The 23957-nt window shown below is 44.0% G+C and overlaps 4 protein-coding genes across 4 annotated transcripts in view; 1 reads left to right on the forward strand and 3 right to left on the reverse strand.

The window, feature by feature from the left end:
- ksr2 (kinase suppressor of ras 2) overlaps positions 1 to 5300 on the reverse strand; it is a 73468-nt gene extending 68168 nt beyond the window's left edge. Inside the window, exons 1-2 of the mRNA XM_060053493.1 lie at positions 4600 to 5300; positions 89 to 300 (exon numbers count right to left, since the gene is read on the reverse strand). Of these exons, the coding sequence (XP_059909476.1) occupies positions 89 to 300; positions 4600 to 4773 (386 nt within the window). The 5' untranslated portion in view covers positions 4774 to 5300. The remainder of the gene's footprint in view (positions 1 to 88; positions 301 to 4599) is intronic.
- A 1123-nt stretch (positions 5301 to 6423) lies between these two features.
- rfc5 (replication factor C (activator 1) 5) lies at positions 6424 to 13601 on the forward strand. Its single transcript, XM_060054717.1, has 11 exons — positions 6424 to 6606; positions 6855 to 6919; positions 8158 to 8294; positions 8395 to 8474; positions 8641 to 8714; positions 9400 to 9559; positions 11133 to 11214; positions 11432 to 11561; positions 11812 to 11889; positions 12714 to 12768; positions 12958 to 13601. Exons 1-11 carry the CDS (start codon positions 6560 to 6562, stop codon positions 13058 to 13060), a joined length of 1011 nt encoding a protein of 336 aa, XP_059910700.1. The 5' UTR covers positions 6424 to 6559; the 3' UTR covers positions 13061 to 13601.
- wsb2 (WD repeat and SOCS box containing 2) lies at positions 12560 to 18097 on the reverse strand. The gene is made up of 9 exons (XM_060054716.1): positions 17680 to 18097; positions 17288 to 17456; positions 16970 to 17166; positions 16735 to 16866; positions 16423 to 16523; positions 15975 to 16171; positions 15058 to 15147; positions 14855 to 14971; positions 12560 to 14521 (listed from the first exon to the last, which is right to left on the reverse strand). The coding sequence occupies exons 1-9, from the start codon at positions 17717 to 17719 to the stop codon at positions 14311 to 14313; spliced, it is 1254 nt and encodes a 417-aa protein (XP_059910699.1). The 5' UTR covers positions 17720 to 18097; the 3' UTR covers positions 12560 to 14310.
- A 1016-nt stretch (positions 18098 to 19113) lies between these two features.
- Positions 19114 to 23857, reverse strand: vsig10 (V-set and immunoglobulin domain containing 10). The gene is made up of 10 exons (XM_060054721.1): positions 23430 to 23857; positions 23162 to 23323; positions 22768 to 22947; positions 22220 to 22528; positions 21558 to 21848; positions 20844 to 21128; positions 20327 to 20440; positions 20190 to 20202; positions 19916 to 20055; positions 19114 to 19776 (listed from the first exon to the last, which is right to left on the reverse strand). The coding sequence occupies exons 1-10, from the start codon at positions 23479 to 23481 to the stop codon at positions 19682 to 19684; spliced, it is 1641 nt and encodes a 546-aa protein (XP_059910704.1). The 5' UTR covers positions 23482 to 23857; the 3' UTR covers positions 19114 to 19681.
- Between the last annotated feature and the right edge of the window lie 100 nt (positions 23858 to 23957).

Genomic DNA, 23957 nt, shown 5'->3' on the forward strand with positions numbered 1-23957 from the left:
AAGTGTAGTAGAGGTAGGATAACTGTAGAATAATATAGGAGTGTAGCAGAGCGAGGAATGGCCCACCTGTTATAATAAGCGTTATCATATATAAAGTGTAGTAGAGGTAAGGCAACTATAGATTAATATAGGAGTGTAGCAGAGGGAGTAGTGGCCCACCTGTGTGATCTCCTTCCTGATGTTGACGATCCGGAACCAGTGTCCGAGGCGCGGGAAGCAGTCCAGCTCCTCACTGCGCTCCTCTAAGGCCACTTTACTCTTACAGGACAGCTGGCGGCTGAAGTACTTCACCAGCTTCCCCTGGGGACCGGGACACAACGTAGCAGCAAGGTTAGCCAGCAACACAGGGGGGTCACGGCTTGCTACAGCTCTGTATGACTGCAACCTGGCTTAGGGTCGTCAAAACATAAGTTGGTGGTCGCCCAGAGGATCCTGACTCTACTGGGTGAACACGAGGGCTATTCAACCACAGCTCAGCGGAAGGGAAACCTTCTGAAACGTCAGGCGTTTTACTAAGTTTGTAAAGCGTTCACTAGTAGTGACTAGTGAAAAGGATTTGGCAATGCACAGGGCTGTAGCGCTCATGATTGTTGAAACAACAAACAATTGTTTGGCTGTTATTTTTGACAGTCACTGACCCACAAGAAAGCTCTCCATTCAACGATCCTATTGCACTAAAAACAACACAGGATACTAACAGGCCACCTGTACATCGATGCACGCATTATTTCATCAAATGCAGTTCATATACAAATTCATTATAGAAATCTGAATCAGGAAATGTAGAGGGACGAAATCGGAAAGTTAATGATTATCTGAGTAATGAAAAAAGGAGCCAGTTCATACATGTATCTGTTTTGCGGGGAACATGGACAAACCACAACGGTTTCAGAAGTTCTGAAGAACCACACAAACCCCTCAGTACCGTTCCTGAGACTCAAGACTACAGTTCAAATCTGGACAATACAATGATGTCTTGATGATGCCATCGTCATGTCTGCTCATACTACATTATTAATGCCCTTTTCATATTCCTTGCATGCCTTTCTCCTGAGGAAAATCATCAAAGTACACTTTGTTTGTATAGGAGCTTTAAAAAGGCAGTTTACAGATTGCTTCAACCAGCATATTTAAAACAATGAAATCACAATGCAGGGAAACATAACAAGAGAATGTAAGAGGTGGAGTGAGGGCAGAAAACAATAATTACACACTGAAAAGAAATGTGAGATAAAATAAAAAATAACTTAAATATGAGATATCACAGATTTAAAAGATAGAATATTCTAAAATGTTTCACAATTAAATGCAATTAAAAGATATTAGAATATAAGGTACAACATCAAATTAAATCGATAAAAGTGGGTTTTCATTGCTCCCTGACACAAGTTGGGTTTTATTATTAGCTTATACTCCAACCACCATCCACTCCCACAAAAGTCTAACTTTACTCATGTGTGTATGACAGAGCAATACACACATACTCACTAACATGCTGGAGCTCATGTAGATGTAATGCAATGTGAAGCTGGGCCTGTTTGTGTAAAAAAATTTGCATCGATTTTGTATGATTTAGCATGACTGTGTCCTCCCGACAGGGAATATCACTGTGTATCTTCGAACACTTAATTTCTTTAAAAAACTGAAAGCTTCTCTGAAAAGGTCTAAGAACATTGTTAATATGACGTTAAATACAATAATATGCAATTAGCTACTACTAGGTCTAATCATTTTACACATATACACACTACAACTGTTTGAAATTACAGATTTGATTTCAAGTGTTTTGAGACCGTTTAATTCAGTGTTTCGTTTCTGCTGAATCATTTTCAGTGTGTCATCCACCAGCAGCTCTCTTAGTCATATTGGTATAATGTGAACTGCTTCGCCTTACAGCACAAAGTACAACCATCCTGAGAATATGGTCCTCCATTGCATGTCCCTCAGATTATTCCATCAACAAAGCATCAGAGGAATAATTTGACAGTTCTTGAACATTAATAACCTTTCAATATTATTACCCCTAAATTTGTGTCTTCTCTGTTTCTATTTAGATCGGACCAGGGCAGATTTTTACAACTACAAACATTTGATATAGATTGAAAGTATAACATACCTTGTATTTGGTTTGCAGTCTATTTATTTCTAGTATTTTCATAGCTCTCTCAAAGATCATTAAATTACAAAAATTGCACGTGGATATTATTTAAATGATGGATAGATGGAATCTGTAAGCATGTTGTCTGTCATGATTATTTTTAGAGTGTCATGCAGACTGTTGATATAGCTGTGGCCAGCTCTAGTGTGTGTGTGCGTGTGTGTGTGTGTGTGTGTGTGTGTGTGTGTGTGTGTGTGTGTGTGTGTGTGTGTGTGTGTGTGTGTGTGTGTGTTTGTGTGTATGTTTGTGTGTGTGTGTGTGTGTGTGTGTGTGTGTGTGTGTGTGTGTGTGTGTGTGTGTGTGTGTGTGCGTGCGTGCTTGCGTGCATGTGTGCATGATAAGCACAGTTTGTGTTTTTATCAAGATACTATTTCTTCAGCACTCTCATTACTATGACCCTATTCCTCTCCTTTCCCCTCCCACTGAGGACGAGTCCCTTTCATTGTCAATGTCAAATTATTCAAAGATCAGACCTTTTGCTATGTAGCAAACTTCAGGTTGACAAAGAGTAACCTAAAGAGAGAGGGAAGCTAGTTGCTGTCAGTTGCTGTCCAAGGTTCTGAAGTAGATGTTTCATGGTACAACTAGGATTTGCTTACATAGAAGGTACTTGAAAACTTGCTTAGAAGAGACAACCACTCACCACAACTAATTCCACTACTACTTATGATAATAGTTATAGCGATAATAATAGCTGTGGGGGTTTCAGATTTACTACGACCGAATGATTTGTGGTTTAATTTGAATAACAGCAAATGTTTAGAATATGACACACACTAATGAAGTTAGCTAATGTCTTAAGCCAACTGAGGAGAGAAGCACATAAATTGAGTCTCATATAACTCAACGGTTGAAACACATCCCTTCACAATAGTGAAGGGTAGACAGTAGTTAGGGCGAAGGCACACAATGATCCCAATCCAGAAGTGGTCAACAGTGACACTTCAAGGAAAACTGAAAATTGGGAACCACTGGACTAGAGGCCTGGTCCTTACACAGTTCTTTCAAATTTGTCAACGCACATACTGTGTCTCAAAAAGATGTCTGAGAATTTACATTCCAGTATCACAATGTGCACATTGCAAGAATATAGAAAGAAAGTTAAGCATTCACATTTCCGTTGGGGAAAATTATAATCTGGTCTTGAAACCAGGAATTTATATGGGGCAATCACTATTGCAGCTAAATCCAAGTTCATGAAACTAATGTGAACAGGTTTACAAATCAACCCCTGAATATGTTTCTAATTAAATTGAAGTGGGAGATCATTACATGCTCATACTATTAGTCTATAGTATACTCTTAGGCCTACTATGCTATAGTATACATTTGGCCTCCAATACTATATCATATATCAAGGCCTACTATACTACAGTATACATTTGGACTACATTACTATATGATACATGAAGGTCTACTATAGTAAACATGTTGGCCTGCTACACTATATAGTATCATTTACTATACAAACATTTTAAATACTATAAAACTATTGTGCTTGCATGTTTATGTTTGTTTTTGAAATATTACAATCTCCTCATAACTACAATATAACTACAATATAGTTATCTACTATACTACAACTATTACAGATTTCCATGCATCATCCAGATAAAATGAATAAACAAACTTTATTATACTTTATAATCAAGCTACTTTTGGCTTGCCTACCTTTGAATTACCCTGGACACAAATAATGTGTGAAGGAGAGAGAGAGAGGGAGGGAGAGGGTTACCCCAATAAGACAGGACACCTAGGCGGCCTTAAGTACTAAACACTTTGGCTTGCCAAGTGTGTTGTTTGAAAAGCACGCCTATAGGCTATGGCCTACCTAAACATCCTACTAGTGGTTTCAGATTGTATGTGTTTCACATCCCAACTACGACAGATATCCGTGGGTAAGGACCTTCGCCGAATACCCTGTCGGCCAATTAAACGCACAGCAATAAAAAATAATGGACAGCGATTAGGGTAGCCTAATCTATGCCCCTCTTTGCATTCTTAGACTAATACGGCCCGTTCTGCGGTTGCCGTGTGAAGAAAGGCACAGGAAGATGGATCCTGAGTGTGCTGTTCATTGTAAACACGGCTTGCTAGGCCTTGGCCAGGCTCGCAGATAGAACATTGTGATAGAGACGAGTGGAGCGAACACCTTCTCCCGCCACCTGCAGGATGACGGCCCACTGCAGACCCGCGTCTTGATTTATTACACTGCACAAAACACTGCCTCGCACCACGGTACACGGCTTGTACGTGGAAATGCACCGTAACACACGCATTGCCCCCCCCAGTTGACCACGGGTTAACACATGTTATTAAAGAAAAGATGCCCAGCACAATATGCACACCGTGGCCTCGCAGAGACGGGCAGACGTGACAAACCTTTTCATAGTGAGGATGCATTACAAAATGTTGTCGTTTTCAACGCGATTGCTGCTTACCTCTAGCGTCCGGATCTCCTGTTGTGTCAAGTCGTTGGATGTGGCACATTTGGTTCGTAAACCTTCCAAACTGGAAATGCTGATGTCGATCATATTCTGCACCAACTCGCACTGCTGCAAGGCTTTTTGCAAAGTAAGATGCTGCTCTTCGCTTTTTGTCATCTCTTCGTCCATAGTTTGCGAGCAGCGGTGCGGTTTCTGCAGTTGAAATCTGTTTATAAAACAAATGTGGAAAGACCCACAAAATAAATCAGCCTGCCAAACGCCATGAAACGACCAGCGGTGTTTTATCTCTCTAAAGCGGATTTAAGCCGAGAGCGAGGCGACTCCATTGCAACAGTCCTTGTAGTTCCTGCGGTTTCATAAAGATGTCTTTGATTGTATGCTATATCAACCGCAATATGAAGAGATTGAGCACAAATACAAACTGAACACGGTTTGTCTCAGCATCCATTGAGCGTCGCTCCGTTGTAAGTGGATATGGGAAAGAAAAATATATAAATAGCCTAAAGATAAAAAATAAACAGTTCAGTGTATCGCTAGAAGCTCGCGCTGTGGAGGCCTTTTCATTTTAAAGGTTCTGTGTGAATTGCATGCAAGGACTCCCCGTTCCCCGTGGCAGAGCAGCATCCCACCACACCGACATGATTTCTGTCAATCAAATCCACGGCAACAGCATCGCATCACCCAGGGAAGCTGGATGGGAGAAGCACCACCGCGACGCGCTGATCTCGCGAGACGACCGAACTACCTTTTGTATTTAATAATAATGGTGGCAACTTACAATAGGGCCAACATACATTTAACATACTTATTGTTTGATACATACTACATCACACATTTAAACAAATATACATAGTGAAACAGGTAGGTGTACATGAAGGCCTATATTAGTGGTATCGTAGATCAATCTAAAACTTTTGGTAGCAATTATAGCATACATTGTGTCAGACAATTATAAACGTTTCTCTGTTTAATGTGTGAGTGGGAGGTAAGCAGACGGGATCTGAATGATGTTATGCTGGCGTGTCATCACATTTTCACCTCCTATATGCCGGTGGTTACCTTGAGACATTTGTACGACATTTCCTACCTGTCATCTGCATTGTGTCTCAACACATTGCAGTGTCTGTGTGTGTTACCTGAGCATGTTCATGTATAACTATATTATTCGTAGTTACATTAGAATACGACTAACTACGATTTATACCTCCTACCCGTTACAAGAGAATTCCTCTCTCTCTCTCTTCCTCTCTCTTCTCTCTCTCTCTCTCTCTGCTCTCTCTTCTCTCTCTCCTCTCTCTCTCTCTCTCTCTCATCCTCTCTCTCTCTCTCTCTCTCTCTCCTCTCTCTCTCTCTCTCTCTCTCATCTCTCCTCTCTCTCTCTCTCTCTCTCTCTCTCTCTCTCTCTCTCTCTCTCTCTCTCTCTCTCTCTCTCTCTCTCTCTCTCTCTCTCTCTCTCTCTCTCTCTCTCTCTCTCTCTCTCTCTCTCTCTCTCTCTCTTCTCTCTATATATATATATATATATATATATATATAGGCCTAGGTTATTAGGCCCAAACAGTTCAGACTACGTTTACAATTATAATCCCATTTGCGATGAGAGGGCAATTTTGGTTTGCAAAAACTGTTGCACACTTTTGAATTCAACAAGTCGCCTTTATGCAAGATCTGTCGATTTACATAAAATCCGTCATATTCTAATAAAACAAGAACAAGACTGATCCACACTATTTAATTGATTTCCTGGTGTAGTCTTTATACAGCTGCTTTCTGAACGTATTTATCATTATAGCCCCGCCCACGACATCAACAGAGTATATCTGATTGGCTTAGCTCAGTGACGTCCTACGCACAGCGCGCCAAACGTGTGTGGAAACAGAGCAGTTCCAATGCTTTCTGTGTGTTCATAACTTCATAATTAATAAAGAATTCATCAAATTCCGTGATTATTACGGCGATGGCCAATACTAGCAAAGATACTCTGAAGGCCAGGAATCTACCATGGTGAGGATGACGAGATCTAGATGTGTTAGTGATGGAGCTAACTAGTTAGCTGTCGGCTGCAGGAGGCTGACAGGTTCAAGTTAGCCTCTAGCTTCCTTTGCTCTGCTTTACTTTTTTTAAACTTCAGACATGTGTCTACAGATACCATATCGAGGTTATCATTACGACCTGCGATACACGGCACTGGTTGTGTGATGTTAATCCTCTATTTGATTCATTATATAATGTTTGTTTCACTGCTTTTGAAGGGTGGAAAAATACAGACCCCAGACTCTGGATGATCTCATTTCTCACCAGGATATTTTAACCACCAGTAAGTACATGTTATCCTTATTACAACAGAAAGGACATATTATCTTGTATACTGCACTAGTAAGTTCATGATGTTTTAGAGTACAGTAGAAAGTAAATGTTTTATCTTGCATTACACTGGAAAGTACATGTTATATCTTGTATTAAACTAGAAAGTACATGTTATATCTTATATTACACGAGAAAGTACATGCTATATATTATACTACACTAGAAATTACATGTTATATTTTACATTACGTTAGAAAGTACATGTTATATCTTATATTAGACTAGGACGTACATGTTATACCTCATATTACAATAGAAAGTACATGTCATATCTTATATTACACTAGAAAGTACATGTTATATCTTATATTACCCTTGAAAGTACATGTTTTATATTATATATTATCTTGAAAGTACATGTTATAACTTATATTACACTAGAAAGTACAAGGTATAGCTTATAATACCCTTGAAAGCACATGTTATCTTATTTTAACCTAGAAAGTACATGTTAGATCTTATATTAAACTAGAAAGTACATGTTGTATCTTATATTACACTAGGAAGTAGATTCAACTTTGTTGTTATTGCACAAGTAAGGAGAACCAGTACAAGCAGTACGAACGAAATGCAGCTTACATCTAACCAGTAGTGCATCATCAACAAGTGCCTTTCCTTATGGCAGTGCTTAAATAAAAAGAAAAATACATAAGACACTAAACGCAAGTCCATTATTAAAGTGCATCGAGTTATGAGTAATCAGACAGTCCATATCATAAGTATAAGCAGTATGATCATATAAAGTAAAGTTCATTGTTGAAGTGCATTATTAAGTGCATAGTGGTCAGAGAGGTAGTCTGATAGTCCATATTCCATGTTCAAAGGGAGAGGGGGGCAGGGCAGAGGAAGTGGCAGGGGCCGTGGCGGGGCCTTTGTGTTGAGTAGTGTTACGGTGCTATGAAAGAAGCCATTTTTGAGCCTATTGGTTCGACTCCTGAGGCTCCTGTAACGCCTCCCCGATGGGAGTATAGAGAACAGTACGTGACTGAGGTGTACGTGCCATATTTTTACATTACACTAGTAAGACACTGAAGTCCCTCTCCATCTCTCTCTGTTGATCTGTCCACCCCTCTCCCTCCATATCCACTCTTCTCTAAAGAAGAAACGTGTGTGTTTGTACAACATAGAGATATATGATGGCTATATGTGATAGTTTGAGTACGTGTTTCCTCTGGGTCTGTGCTCCAGTCCAGCGGTTTATCAGCCAGGACAAGCTCCCGCACCTCCTGTTCTATGGCCCCCCCGGCACGGGGAAGACCTCCACCATCCTGGCGTGTGCCAGACAGCTGTACAAGGAGAAGGAGTTTAACTCCATGGTGCTGGAGGTGAACCCTGCTCTCCGTTTTAACCTCTAGGACATATTCGGGTGGGTTATTGATTTGACGTTTAATTTGACATTTACATTTGAATGGTTGTAATTTGTAGCTGAACGCCTCAGACGACAGAGGTATTGACGTGGTGCGAGGTCCCATCCTGAGTTTTGCCAGCACCAGGACCATATTTAAGTAAGCATCATATTAACGTAACTGCTTTGAGTAATCATCCCTCTTACTTTTAGAATGAGGCTATTCTTAAACTCCAAATAGGGGTCGAACTGAATATTTTTTTAAATATAAAATAAATTGCCTGTTTTTGTTTTGTGTGTCTTTTTTTGTTTCCCCATCAAACCAGAAAAGGCTTCAAATTGGTGATACTGGACGAAGCGGATGCCATGACCCAGGATGCCCAGAATGCATTGCGGCGAGGTAAGCCATCTGCTTGGCCGAGCAGCTCCTGCTGTGCCCTACCCTGCCTGCTGAGTAGCCACTCTGCAGGCTGTGGCTGAGGCTCTGGTGCAATGAAAAGACCTTGTCGCTTTACTATTGCATTGCTGTTATTTTACAGTACGATTGCAAGTTTTTATTATTGCGGAGTAAAGCGAGTTGACACTTCCATAGGGTTAAAGGGGGATCATATGCATGTGCTGTTGTATTGCCCCCTCTGAGCTGAAAAACCCAACAACCATTAACATTTGGGGACATAGGAAAATCCACAGATAAAACATATCATTGATATTTTTATTTATAAACATGAAAATGAATTTGAGACGACATTCCCTCCTGTGGAAGTCACTTTCGTTTTTGCTTGGTCATATAGCAAACAATCTGCTAATTACAGAGGATTTCTCCTTGGGTCGCATCATTAATCATTAAGAGAATAGATTGGGGGGAGCATCTTGCTCAAGGGTACCACCAGGTAGGCCTTGTAACATAAAAACGTAACCTACCTTGTTTATTTGTGTTAGGCCCGCTAGGAATGCGAGTTTGTGCACATTGCAGATGGGATACATTTTCAGGTCTCTGCTGGAGCTGATATTCCCTTGATTTCTTAAGCTTTAGTTATTTTGTAATATTCTGTTGACAATTCTGATGTGGTTCTCCGGTGCTTCAGTAATTGAGAAATACACGGAGAATACGCGGTTCTGCCTCATCGGCAACTACCTGTCCAAGATCATCCCCGCCCTGCAGTCCCGCTGCACGCGCTTCCGCTTCGCCCCGTTGTCCCAAGACCAGATGATCCCCCGTCTGGAGTACGTCATCCAGCAGGAGAGGTGGGTGGTCTCACCATGATACTGGCCTCCACTAGCCTAGTCACCTTAACCTCCACTAGCCTAGTCACCTTAACCTCCACTAGCCTAGTCACCCTAACCTCCACTAGCCTAGTCAGCCTAACCTCCACTAGCCTAGTCACCCTAACCTCCACTAGCCTAGTCACCCTAACCTCCACTAGCCTAGTCACCTTAACCTCCACTAGCCTAGTCACCTTAACCTCCACTAGCCTAGTCACCCTAACCTCCACTAGCCTAGTCACCTTAACCTCCACTAGCCTAGTCACCTTAACCTCCACTAGCCTAGTCAGCCTAACCTCCACTAGCCTAGTCACCTTAACCTCCACTAGCCTAGTCACCTTAACCTCCACTAGCCTAGTCACCCTAACCTCCACTAGCCTAGTCACCTTAACCTCCAATAGCCTAGTCACCTTAACCTCCACTAGCCTAGTCACCCTAACCTCCACTAGCCTAGTCAGCCCAACCTCCACTAGCCTAGTCACCTTAACCTCCACTAGCCTAGTCACCTTAACCTCCACTAGCCTAGTCAGCCTAACCTCCACTAGCCTAGTCAGCCTAACCTCCACTAGCCTAGTCAGCCTAACCTCCACTAGCCTAGTCAGCCTAACCTCCACTAGCCTAGTCACCTTAACCTCCACTAGCCTAGTCAGCCTAACCTCCACTAGCCTAGTCACCTTAACCTCCACTAGCCTAGTCACCTTAACCTCCACTAGCCTAGTCACCTTAACCTCCACTAGCCTAGTCAGCCTAACCTCCACTAGCCTAGTCAGCCTAACCTCCACTAGCCTAGTCACCTTAACCTCCACTAGCCTAGTCAGCCTAACCTCCACTAGCCTAGTCAGCCTAACCTCCACTAGCCTAGTCACCTTAACCTCCACTAGCCTAGTCAGCCTAACCTCCACTAGCCTAGTCAGCCCAACCTCCACTAGCCTAGTCAGCCTAACCTTCACTAGCCTAGTCAGCCCAACCTCCACTAGCCTAGTCAGCCTAACCCCCACTAGTCTAGTCACACTAACCTAACCCTAACCTCTACTAGTCTTTGCACCCTCACCTCAACTAGTTTAGTCACCCTAACCTCCCCCAGTTCATTCACCCTAACCTAACTGTAACCTTCCTCGTCTACTCACCCTTACCTCCGCTAGTTTATTCCCCCTAACCTCCCCCAGTATATTCACTGTCTAGTCACCCTGACCTTATCAGTTTATTTACCCTTAACCTCGTTCCGCCCTAACCTAGAAACCCGCGCAGCGAATCCACGGCGACTAATCTAAGTAGAATGAGGGTTTAAGTGTGGCGGGAGAGTGTTGTGTTATTTTATAACCTGTGAGTTTGATCATATGAATCAAATAAATGGGTTGATCCAGGAAGCAGGGAATTGCTTAATAATGATCTAACCTGGGATCCAACAGTCCTACTATGATGTAGCAGGGGTAGACGGCACAGTCCAGGCGAGAAACCAGAATGTGCAAGGGGTCGAGGATAATCTCATCTCAGCTTGATGGAACTTTCGGAAAGGTATTTCTACAAAGCGTTGACAACCTTGTTGTTCTGGCAGCATCGACATAACTCCCGACGGCATGAGGGGCATCGTGACTTTGTCGTCCGGAGACATGAGAAGATCGCTCAACATACTGCAGGTACTATGAAAGGCTTTCTACCACAGTTTAGTTCACCCATTGTTAAGTCATATAGCGGACACTCTTATCCAAAGTGACTTGGAAGTGTCATTTTAGAAATATTTACGGCGTCCTGCTCAAGACTACCTGTACATTGGGGTTTATAATTTGTGTGTTGACCGTGCCTTTTTCGTATTTAGTACATCTCAACAGAAACGTTTGTGTGTTGACCTCCCAGAGCACCAGTATGGCGTATGGAAAGGTCACCGAGGAGACTGTGTACACCTGCACCGGTCACCCCCTCCGCTCCGACATCGCCAACATCCTCGACTGGTCGCTCAACAAAGACTTCACCGCCGCCTACCAACGTATCCTTCAGCCTGTTGTGAGAAGACACGGGGACAAATGGGTTCCTGCGGAATTGTACAGACGTACATTATTGTTCAAGAAAACCAGAGTAACAGTACACCAAATAAAAAGCCTGAAACGGCCTGAAGGTAAATTGATTAACCGTCAAAGAGGTTATTGCAAGGGAGTTGGAGTCTAATATTTGGAGGGTTAAAGCATGACAAATCTCGAAGCGCTGCTGCATAATGGGCCTTAGCACTGTCCTGACAGAGATCCTCGAGCTGAAGACCTTGAAAGGCTTGGCCCTCCATGACATCCTTACAGAAGTCCACCTGCTGGTACACCGAGGTAAGGCCCGGTGGGACTGATCAGGGACAAGTCGGGTTGGACGGTAGAAATTACATTTATTGAACATTAGGTAGTTACTGTAACACACGTCACCTAGGTGGCTTTACTGGGTTCCTGCAACCCCAGAACACAGGGAGATGACGTTGAGAGACCAGTTTATTTGAAGGCAGAGTTTGAAGGTTTGTTGCATGCAGCTAAGGTGGGGTGAGGTCAAAGCTCTCCTGAGTGTGTGTGTCCGTGCTGATGGCTGATTTATCCTGGGTGCCATGATCACCGAATGTGGTGTGCAGCTACACCCAGCCCCAGAGTCTACTCAGTCGGACACGTCCAGACAACAGCAGACCTAGCTCCATATGGGTGTGAGCTGGTTTGTAGCATCAGCTAGAGTGTATTGTACAGAACAGACCAGTCTGTTTGGATGTGAGCGGTAACATCAGCTAGAGTGTACTGTACAGAGCAGACCAGGCTTTGTTTGTTACGTCTGCATTCTAGCTCTTGTTGTTTCCTTGCTGCGGTTTCCTGGGAGACCCCCTGCTGTTGCCATGACTACTGGCCCTCTTGTTGCAGGGGGAGTTGTGTGTGTTTTTGCTTCAGAGAAGTTTTAAGATGTAAATGAAGTGGTGGGATTCGTATAGATTTTTTCATCTTGGGGAAAATTTAAGAAAGCACCAGTGGTCAATTTTTTTTATTTCCTCGTACGTTATATATGATCTTTATAAATACACAATCTATAGCATGATCCAGTGTCAGACGTTTTCAGAGTGGTTTTGTGAGGTCAACCATAAAAAGAAAAAAAACGTTTTGTTTCCCTTTTACCCTTGCAGTTGATTTCCCCCCAGCCATACGGATGGGTCTTCTCATCAAACTCGCTGATGTGGAGTAAGTTGCATCACTCAGACACAAGTTAAATTCGTCCAACATAACACAATAAAAACGAGACACATTGTTTTACATACAGACTAATGCAAGACAACAACTTGAAGAACATCAGAACAAATAGCACAATAACAAGGGTACATGAATTAACAATGTATTTTTCCCTCACACACACACACACACTCTATTTAGACACAGGCTGGCCTCAGGAACCAATGAGAAGATCCAGCTGAGCTCCATGGTGGCAGCCTTCCAGGCCGTGCGAGACCTAGTGGTCTCTGAGGCTCTCAAGTAGTCTATTCTGTCTACTATTGTTGACAGACCGGGGAACCATCACTCTTGGCTTTTTCCGTATAAAAGTTCTGCTTCATAGCATGTTTCGAAGTCATTGCGTTATTCAACAGCCACTGCGTTTCAGTAAGAAGACTTATTTTTTTGTCTATTGCTGCCAAATGCGCCCAGACGGAGTTGATGTTGCAGGTTCTTTGTTTTGTTTTTGCACAATACGTGTGTGACGGTTCCCCCCTAAGGAAGACTTTGAGAATAACGTCGGCCCATTCCAGGAACCTTGGCATGTTATGGAATGACTGGGATGAAAGGGAAACCTTCCAACAAGGTTCCAGTGATTTGCCAGGTAGACATGGAGGTGACTGAATGTGTTTAAACAAACAAATGGACTGGAATGTACCGAGTTGCAGAGTCACTCATTTATCTGCAAGATGGTGAACTTTAAGACCAGGAAGCTTACAAAATTTCTTCCTCGTCTTTAATACAATTACACTTTGTTACAGTTTTTTAAACGTTGAATATCTAAAATAAACTTTTCCTACTTTGTCCTTCCTATGTTCTTTTATTTATTTACAAGTAGATTATGAGGTAAATAACCAAAAAAATGGCCTTTATTCTATTAGAATGTAAACAAACAATTTGATATAATTGTATATCTTATTTACACAATAAATAATCATAGAAATATTAAGTGTGTGAATATCAAGAATTTGTTTAGTGCAATTATGGAGTACATCTCGATAAATTGCAATGTGTGCATTAGCAGAAAAGCAATAAAATCTTGTCATTTAACTAAAACACTCCCACTCTAAGAGTATGTAAACACACTAAATTGTAAAGCGCTGACTTTGCATCAGTCCAAAGATGAGTGAACCATAGTTTTTTCCTGACCACCCCTAGCTGTCATTGCATCCATGAACAGCCTCTGCAGAAGGACTCCAGGAGCTTAGTATGATGTCGGTGTTCTCAGAGAGCATGTGTGGTTCTTAAGTCCAAGCTAACTACAACCTCGCCACTTACTGTAAGTTAAAGATACGCCAAAAGCTGCAATGATGCGTCCTTGCTCATGTGCTAATAACAACTGATGCGTCATTACTCGTGTGCTAATAATTACCAAGTCGTCATAGTGGCTAGAAGAGTAACACGCATACACAAGAGTAACCCGCATACACACCCGACACCAAGACCGTGCCAACCCCACCTCATGGACGTGCTCTGAGCCCTGACCTTCATCCCTCAGGCTAGACCTTCAGTCCTTTAGCTGCCCCAGTCGTCTTCCGGGGAGCACGGGGTCTGCAGGCGGGCGGGAATGTTGCGGTAAGTGAGGTACTCCAGGATTCGCCGGGGAATGGGCAGTGCCTCCACCTGGTGGGTGGAGACCGAGAGACGCAGGGTGGAGCGACAGAGGTGGCAGAGGCTGGGCACCACGGCGGGCACCTTCCAGAACCGGACGTGGCCGTCTCTGGTCCTGGGGAGATCAGACAACATGAAGAGGCCAGAAGGCTTGCTGCTTCCTGTCGAGAACACGATGAGGAAGACCTGCATTTTGCGTTGTTCTTAAAGTGAATGATCAGGGCGAAAAATGTATATATATGAAAAGAATGAAATAGAATAATGGTCATTCTTATGGAAAATGTTTATTTTTCGCACTTTTCTTTGAATAAGGATGTGTTTTTGGTAATGGTTCTCATAATAAGGTTTTTTTTTTATACTGGTTGCAATAAATAGGAAAGTGTTGCTGGTACTGGTTGTCTAGTATAGGATGCGTTTCTTGTTGTCTATGAACAAGGACGGCCATTACCCGGTGGCCACCACTCCGCCCAGCGGGTGGAAGTTGCAGCAGAGTCCGTTGGAGGCCCGGTCCTCTTTGGTCTGCATCACCATCCCCTTCTGACCCAGCTCCCAGATACGAAGCGCCCTGCAGCCACACACACACAACTCTACTGAGGGCTTCACTCCATGTGTTGGAACAAACTGACGTCAAAAGATGTCTATATCCATTACCTGTCCTCAGTGACTATTGCTAGGTGTAGACCGTCATGTGAGAATTGGATCGCAGAGATCTGGTTCTGCCCGTAAATTTCACAGTAGTTGCTGTGGATAGAAAAAAAACAAATGAAATTGCCTTTTGCAAATGACTTGAGCGGGGACCGCATGGCTCATATTCAATGCACCAGGTGTGTTCTGAAATGCTCAAGTGATCTTGTGATACATCATGACTGCTTATAGTACAGATGTCCGTAGAGAGAAGCCAGACACATACCTATCTGTTGTTCATCATCATAACATCCAACATCAGGTGTGACCTTTCCTTGATTATGTCTAATGTACTGACCTGTAACTTCCTCCTAACAAACCAACCAGTGTTGTGATGAGTAACTGTTAGCCTGGCTATTGCCAGACCAAGCTCAATCGTAGATTGAACGTTGGTCTGGGGAAGCTGCTGTCATTTTCTTCAGCTGAAGATGCGTGATCATCGGGCCTACTTCAACTGACTCTGTACGCAATTGGATGCTTGCCGCCGCTTCCCTGTCGTCAGTGTGTTAAACCAGCCAATTGCGCGCCAGGAGGGAGAAGCCAGCTTGGTGATTGCCCCCCCGCAAAACCGTATCGGAAGCAGAAAGAAATGTATTGCTCTTCTCCAGACCCTTCTGCAGGGTGAACTCAAATCGCCGGCAGAATGGGCGGGGCTGCTCAATCTAAGTAACTGTACCTTTAGCGAGCGCTGCGGGGAATGTATACTTCACTACTTATTCAATTTATGTCCGATTTAGTACGGAAGGCTGTCAGGGTAGCACCAATTATATTTTTGGTTGGGGGGTGCGGGGGGGGGGGCATGTAATATGAACACCAGCTCCTCTACGGTGTGAGCATGCAGAACGTACACCAGCTCCTCTACGGTGTGAGCATGCAGAACGTACACCAGTGTGGCCAGCTTATCTGCAGTGTAAGGGTCCCACAGGTCGATCCACCAGCTGGAGCCGCTGAAGGCGGCAGTGGCCAGCAGCGCGCCGTCGGGGGAGAAGTGGCATGATGCTAGCAGGTAGAAGGTCTTGTGTGGCGCCCCCGTCAGGTTCCTGATGAACGTGTACGACCGAAGGCTCCACAGACACACCATCTGAGAAACAAAAGAGGCTTAAGAGGGTAAAACTCAATTTGTGTGTGTTACAAACAATGGAGAAAGATCCATTTGTTTGATTCAATATTCTGTAAATATCTAGCCACTGAGGGAAGGACGGAGATCATAAAGACAGATGCTTATCTCACTGATTAACTCACACAGGTTTGTTGACATGTCATGCTCGCCCAGCCAGGAGTGTTATTGTATGAGCACGTATTCAACCTAGCACTGAAACGCAAGCCACTCACTCTGTCGAAGCGGCCCACTGAAGCCACCATGCTGCAGTCAGGGGAGACACAGCAGCAGCTGATCCAGTCCTTGTGGCCTGTCAGAACCTGCACCTTTGGAACTGAACCCATGAGTACATAACACATTCATGCACTGAAATAATATAATGGTGGACATAGGAGGGGACAAACCCTTTTTAAAATGCAATGTGATGCAAATCAGCAAAAAAGGTCCCCGCAAAAACGATCTGGGCTTTGACTGCATGACATTTGAACAGGAAGTTAATGAATACCAAATAAGTACAGCCCTGGTTGAATTACTGAATGACTAACCTTTATGTTTCAAGTCCCATATTCTCAACGTCCTGTCGCGAGAAGTAGAAACAAGGGTTAGTTTTCCGTTCTGAGGAAATACCAGATTCCGTACGACTCCCTCGTGGCCACGGAGATCAAACAGAAGACCACCTTAATGTAAATAAGAACAAAAAACGACGAGTAATAAGTAGCCAGTAGTGCATATAGGTCAGAGATCTATTCAACCATTAATTAAAAATAAATAGGATCTCACCCGTAAGAACATTCCAGATTTTAATCGCTCCATTTTCAAGGCCCGTGGCTAGGAGTAACCGATCCCCTTTACTCTGTGTGTTTTTATGGGACAACGCGGGGGACTTGGGTGGTCTGGGTCCAAAGGCAAGTCCCCACACTGGCTCCCCGCAGCTGAAACTCTTGTCGCCTCTGTCCAGTTCACCTGCCTGGGTCTCTCTGTGGGTGGGAGGACACCGACCACAAGACGCATTATAATATTCATGAGACACGAAACGGAGGGGGATTTGGGGCATTTTTTTCATTTAAACATTTGTTATGGCTTATGAGAGTACAGTACTCGGAGTCAAGGGGCCAAGCGACGACCCATACGATCCCGTGACCCATGGACCAGGCGAACCACGCTCCGTCCGGAGAAAAGTCCACACTCCACGTCTCACAGCCCGCCCGTCCCTCCAGCGACGGAGGGCGCCTTGTCTTCAGCTCAAGGATGAGACTCGGGTCGGACACTATACGTGGATAAAGCATACGGTGGAACCAAAGCGAAAACATTGATATTATTTATGGACCAATGGGATTTATTCCAATCATCAAGCAGTACTTGTATCATCAATAGTTAGTTATTGGAAGATATGAGCATGAGATTAAATGTTGTTGACGTAGAAGTGTCAACATATACGTAGGCTACTTGTGATGGTAATGTAATGACCTGACTAATGTAATTCTACTTACATATGGGTTGAAGGTCTATATTTCTCTCTGCGGAACACATTGTTTATCCTTGACAGCCAGAAATATCACATTCCTGCCAGTTTTATAGCTGACTTCCTGAATTATTCAGTCGAGCCTATGTCGTTAAAATAGTTGGGTTGTCAACATCCGATCGGTAGTTCTGTTCGTCGCATTTCAACAAATGCCATACAATAATCAATAATCCGAAACCTTAACACCTTCTTAGACATCACTCTGACCCGACTTCCTGTTCGAACCTTGTATATATGATCTGGTTCTTACGCGTCTATTACGCAACATTTTCTTCGTCCAGTTCCGCAAGTGAATAGTGCGTGCCTATCTAGACTGAGAGGATCCTGAAATGTAGCGTTTTCCCGGTATACCGTAACGCAGTTTCCGGTCTTCTACTTCCTGAGCCACCGAGAACGCAAAAAACATGACAATAATAGAGTGGCGAAGTCACGCCTCTTCCGGTAGGGCTCATGGGACCTATGAGATCGAAAAATATGAATGGGTGTCAATGGAGAGAAAATAATTATTTTCTGGTCCCAGTCTTTATATGCCCTGGATTACACATATGTTGTTTGTGGATTTAAATGATAATTTTTCATGCAAAGAAAACTAAAAATGTTCGTGAAGAAGTTTGATAATTTTAGGTTTTATGTGAGGCCGCTTTGTGAACTACAGCTCTTCGCTGCTCTCGACGCATATGATATACGTCACCACACCCGCCCTTGGAACTCGGCACAGAGATGGCGATCTCTCTGCCCCACTTCACCGCTTTTTCCAAGGGGAGGATAAAAGCATCGAAAGAGGTGAAAACCATTATAAGTCGGGGCACGTGCAGAGTTTCAGTTATGCCGATGGGAAGATTGTCGGTCTTCTCCACGCCAGTCGCAGGGAGCATGACGTCACATACGAGCCGTGTAGTCTTTCTCGTTGTGTTTTCTCTACAGCCTTTATCTGAACAATTGCACAATAAACGGTCGAACTCTTTGCATGAAAAATTATCCTTTACACCCATTCATATTTTTCGATCTCATAGGTCCCATGAGCCCTACCGGAAGGGGCGTGACTTCGCCACTCTTGAGACTAATTATGGCGTTTTTTACGGAAAATGTGACAAAGTAATATATACACAAAACGTCTAACGGAAACGGATAGCCCCCCCGAGCCTCTTTCGAAAGTCCCTCCCTCTCTGACTCCGCGAAACCAATGTAACTATGAAAGTCCCGCTACTATGAACTATGAAAATCCCCTATCTCGGAACAGTTAACAGGCAGATATATCTCTTCAAATAGCTCTGTCCGATCCTAACGTAACGATGGAAATAATTTATAAATAATTTAACTTGACAAAGAAAAATATATTTATCCTATTTTATTTTTCACCAGGTTGTGAACGTTTCTCAAAAAATAATTAGACCAAGTCAGAAACGATCAGGATGTATTTTATTGTTTGATGAATTTGAATGGCTAAATTAATGATCGATTTTGACGTCTGACATAATTAGCCTATACAAAGCTCTAGGAAAGGTGCGCTGTAGAGCACAGAGCTCCGCAAGTGTCTAGGTTCTGACAGTAGGACATATAATGTGAATAAACAGGACTCCAGCAGAAGAACTATTGAATTAAAAGAACATTGGAAGTCTAGAATATGATACAACTTGACGGACAGTCAGAGACACAAAGACGGCGCAACAGTACAATGTAGCTAACCTAGTGGGAAGTACCCACCATTCATATTAGATCACTTGATGGTATTATTTACTAGAGAGTCAGAGTGATGTCAGAAAAATAAAAAAGATCAAATTTTAACCTGAAAAAATAATAATACAATTTGAAGACATTAACCAACCCACCGTACCAATAATTAATACACTCACACAAATCACAAGAAAGGTAAAAAAAAAAAAAAATACTTTTTGTACAGTTTCTCTGTTCACAGTCACATAAAGAGTTAATGTATCAAAAAAAAATACAATATAAAAAAACGGCCAGTCTTAGAACTTTATTAACTGTAGAGGATCTTCAATCTCTACAATGTTTTCCCTCTGCTGGGCACTCGTCTCAGTGGAGTCTATATCCTCGCCGTCACCTTTGACAATAAAAGTAAATTTTCCATTACGCAATGTATTTCTTTCAGCAATTATTTTCCTTTAACATTTTAATGGATTTCATGCCATGAATAGAACCTCTAGGACAGAGATGTATGGAGGAGAGCTATGGGTACGCACCAACAGGAACGGGGTGTATCTCAGCGTGGGTGGTGTGATGCCCGTTTGTCACAGGGGGGAGTCGAGGAACTGTCTGCTCGAAGACCTCTTCCTCAGAGTCCACCAGACTTATGACGTCTCCCCTGTCTTCCTCCATCCTCCTGGGGAAAAACCAACAGACATGTATGAAGGTGCAGCCCCTAAGTGGACTACAAATTGAAGCTTTAAAATTATAATGATGAACTCTGATTTATTGTGAGGTGTGGCGCCGCAAGTCGAATAGTGGCAAACTCACCCAAAGCCATTTCCTGGAAAAAAAAAAAAGGACATTGAGATCAGGGTGGGGGGTTTCAATAGTGTACATGTTATACAATGTACAGGGAGTCAGTCAGTCAGTCAGTCAGTGTGTGTGTGTGTGTGTGTGTCACATACCCAGACAGATCCGGTCGGAACTGCAGTACACCAGTTTAGCCGTGATGACACCGGTGCCGACGACGAGCAATGCGATGAAGAGGCCGATAATGGCCCCGGTGTAGGTGGATGAGGCTGCGGAGACAATTGAACGCAGAGATCACATGAGACGGTGTGAAGTTGGACCTGGGCGAGGCGGCAGGTTGATCCGCATTCCAGAGGAGGCCCCGCCCCCTGACTCCTGCATGCCCGCGCTCCGTTCCAGAATGCGATCCCGCTGGATACAAGCACAACGGCTTCCGCTTCATCTCTGCTCTAGTCCCATTCAAAAGGCAAAAGGTTTATTTCCATAGGACTCCCCCAAATATTTAATAATCAAAAAACATAGAACAAGTATTTATAGAAGCATCAAAAAAGAGGGAATTTGGAATTTGAAACCAGTGATGAAAGGAACTATATCCTATTAAAACATGTTTAATTTCAAGAGTTAGTGTACGCATGATAATACAATGGATTTGAAGAACACACACACACACACCCTTCACGGTCAGGTAGACCTCCAGCTCGCGGACGGCCAGGGGGTTCTCGCTTCGGCAGAAGTAGATGCCCTCATCCTCCTTGCTCAAGTTGTAGATGGTCAGGCGGAGTTCTGGGCCTGACCCGACCACCGAGTACTTGGAGCCGGGCTTGATCTCCACCTGCTCCACCCCCCTCCTCCAGGTGGTGTCGGCGGGTGGGACGGAGCTGTCCTCCGTGCAGGTCAGAGTCACGTTAGTCTTCTCCAGGGCCGTGACCAGTGGGTTCCCCTCAGGGTACGGAAGCTCTGAAAATGAGGAAGGAAGGCAGGACTAGAACCCGTGGGAGGTCGGGGGAGTTGCATACGGTTGCAAAGGAAGAAAACATCCTTTTCGAATGAAAAGGATGCATGCTGATCTTAACCTTTGTTCCAAGTCAGCCAGGAAAACATGTGCAGGTTTTGTCAGCGTTGCTACCAAATATTTAAAAAAGTCCCAATGAAGAGGTCTTCTCGAAGACAACAGGGCCGATTTAGGATAGGATATAAACCCAAAGAGGAGGTTTGAGGTAATTTGATCTAGTTGTACACAACATTACCAACAGGATCCATTACGTTGATCTCACGATCACATCTTTTGCATTTTCTTGGAACATTTGGCTGCAAGACCACCTTGTTGTGTGAAATCAAACCGTACTGCAATAACAAAACCAAAACAACTCAAGCCCGCCAACTCACTGAGATTCAGGAGACAGGACTTGTGTTCTTCCTGCTGTAGTGTGGGGTGCTCTGCGATGCACTTTAGTGTCTGGCCGTTGTACAGCCCGGTCCTGTTCAGGCTGACCACCAGGCTGTCGGCCTGGTCGGAGACGTAGAGGTGGTCTTTGGCCTGGGTGTCCGGCCCGTCGTGGATCTCCACCCAGCGTAGCATGGGCGTGGGGTACGCCCCGGGCCAGGTGCAGTTGAACTGGACCTCAGAGGGGTCCGGGCCCAGCTCCCACATACAGTCAGGGTGCTGCGCCGGGGCATCTAGTCAGCACCAAAACAACACCACAAGTCCCATTAGGGAGCCCACATTGGGGAGGTTATAAACGCCTAACAAACTAATTGCTTAACAAAGCCTCATGTACCTAAGCAAACCGCTAGAACATCCATCTGTTGCACAGAGGAAGGTCATCATGAGGTCTAACAATGTGCAGCACAAGAGAATTAAGAGAAATTCAACGAATAGGATATAAATCTCTAAATACATTTTCACGTCATTTTCTGTGATTTTGCCCATTGTTGCTACTAAGGTCAACTTCTATACGAAATAGTGGGTGTCCAAGCTCTTTGTTTAGGTACATTAAGGACCGCTGTTTTAGAACCTCTGTGACTTTGTGAACGTCTAACCCACTCACAGTAGACGAGGAGCTTGGTGCTGCAGTTGGTTCTGCGGGAGGTCAGGTTGCTCTGGGATTCACACCAGTACTCCCCCTGGTCACCTGGCTGGATGTCCGGGATGCGGAGGCCCAGCCAAGCCCCACGGCCTGACGCCAGCGTTGCATTGCTGGGGCCGGCCCCCCAGTGGCCCCAGGACAGAGTCCGAGAGGGCGGGGCGGATGAGCTGGAGCAGTTGAAGGACACGTTGAGGCCGCGGTACGCCACCAGCGTGCCGTTGGGGAGAGGGAACGTGGGAACAATGGACACGGACAACCTTTCCTCGGCACCTTGAAACCAGAGGAGAGTTTCAGATGTTTACTGCACCTTTCTATTGCTTTAGGTAGAATCTAACACCATTTATGATCCAAGACTCAGGTCATAAATGTTACCTAGCCCTAACCCTTGAATCATTTCGAGATAATCATGCCATCATGGCAATATATGACAACCAATTAACTATAGACAAAGTCACAGCACAAGGAAGGAAATGCCATGAATAATATCAGACAAAAACACACAGACTTACCAAGAACCTGTAAAGAAACAGTTTGGATCATGTTGTTTGGGGAGGTGGTGAGGCAGCTGTAGCTCCCCACACCATCCAGGAAAACCCCATGCAGAGAAATACTTCCGTTCTCCAAGATGACACAAACCCCAGCCAGGGAGCCCTCCTCACTGAAGGGCGGGAGCGGCTGTCTTCTCAGCACTGTTAGAATGTATTAAGATTGACTCATGTTCAATGCAAACAAAGCGTGTGCGTGCACATTGCATGGGGCTGGCTGGCCTGTGTGCACGGTTGCTTCACGGTTGAGACTGGGACAGGAAGTGTGTGTGTGTGTGTGTGTGTGTGTGTGTGTGTGTGTGTGTGTGTGTGTGTGTGTGTGTGTGTGTGATGGGGGGGGGGGGGGGGGGGTACTTACCAATAACATGCAGTTCAACACTTGCCTGAGTTGGGTTGTCTTGAGACGTGGCCTTGCACAGGTAGCTACCATTAACCGGAATAAGTCCGTTGACAGCGATACTTCCATTGTGCAGGATAAGGCACCGTCCAATTGTAAGAGACTCACCGTTGGTGTGTTCACCTGAAATCGGAGAGATGGAGAAATGCAGTTAGGATGTGTGTTATTATATACGAGTTGAGCATATAATATACAGGCCAATTGTCTCAAATCAGAGTTTGACACTCACCCGAAATATACAAAATAAGTTGAAGGAAAACCGCAGCGATAACAACCCTCATGATCGCTTCCCTACATATCGAGAGTATTAAACAAAGAGTCGCTCTTCCAGCCTGTCGGACAGGTCTACGCGCTCTATACTCAATACACAAGTTGCATTCGTCGTCTGCCCATTATCAAATAAAACCGCCACACCAGGCTATACTACATACACACATTCGCACATTTTACATGTCGGTGGTGCTGTCTACAGTTCTCCATTAGTTATTTACCGAAGCACGTTATTCCGGAAACTTTGCGATACCAAACCACACCCTGGTTTCACCTGTTTAAAGGTACAGTAAGGCTCCCTCTCTGCCCTGCCTACTTTTCTCTTTGCTGTCAATTGTCAAGTTGGCCAGAGTGAACTCCAATCATTCATGTAATTTACTAGATTCATAACTTTTCTCATTTTGCGAAGGTAGAATATATCGGTTGTAAAAACAAACCGCACATATAAATCAACGTGACGATGATTGATTTATATGCACTTTGCTGA

This window comes from Gadus macrocephalus, chromosome 6, assembly GCF_031168955.1.
Source record: "Gadus macrocephalus chromosome 6, ASM3116895v1".
In the NCBI taxonomy this organism is placed as follows: domain Eukaryota; kingdom Metazoa; phylum Chordata; class Actinopteri; order Gadiformes; family Gadidae; genus Gadus; species Gadus macrocephalus.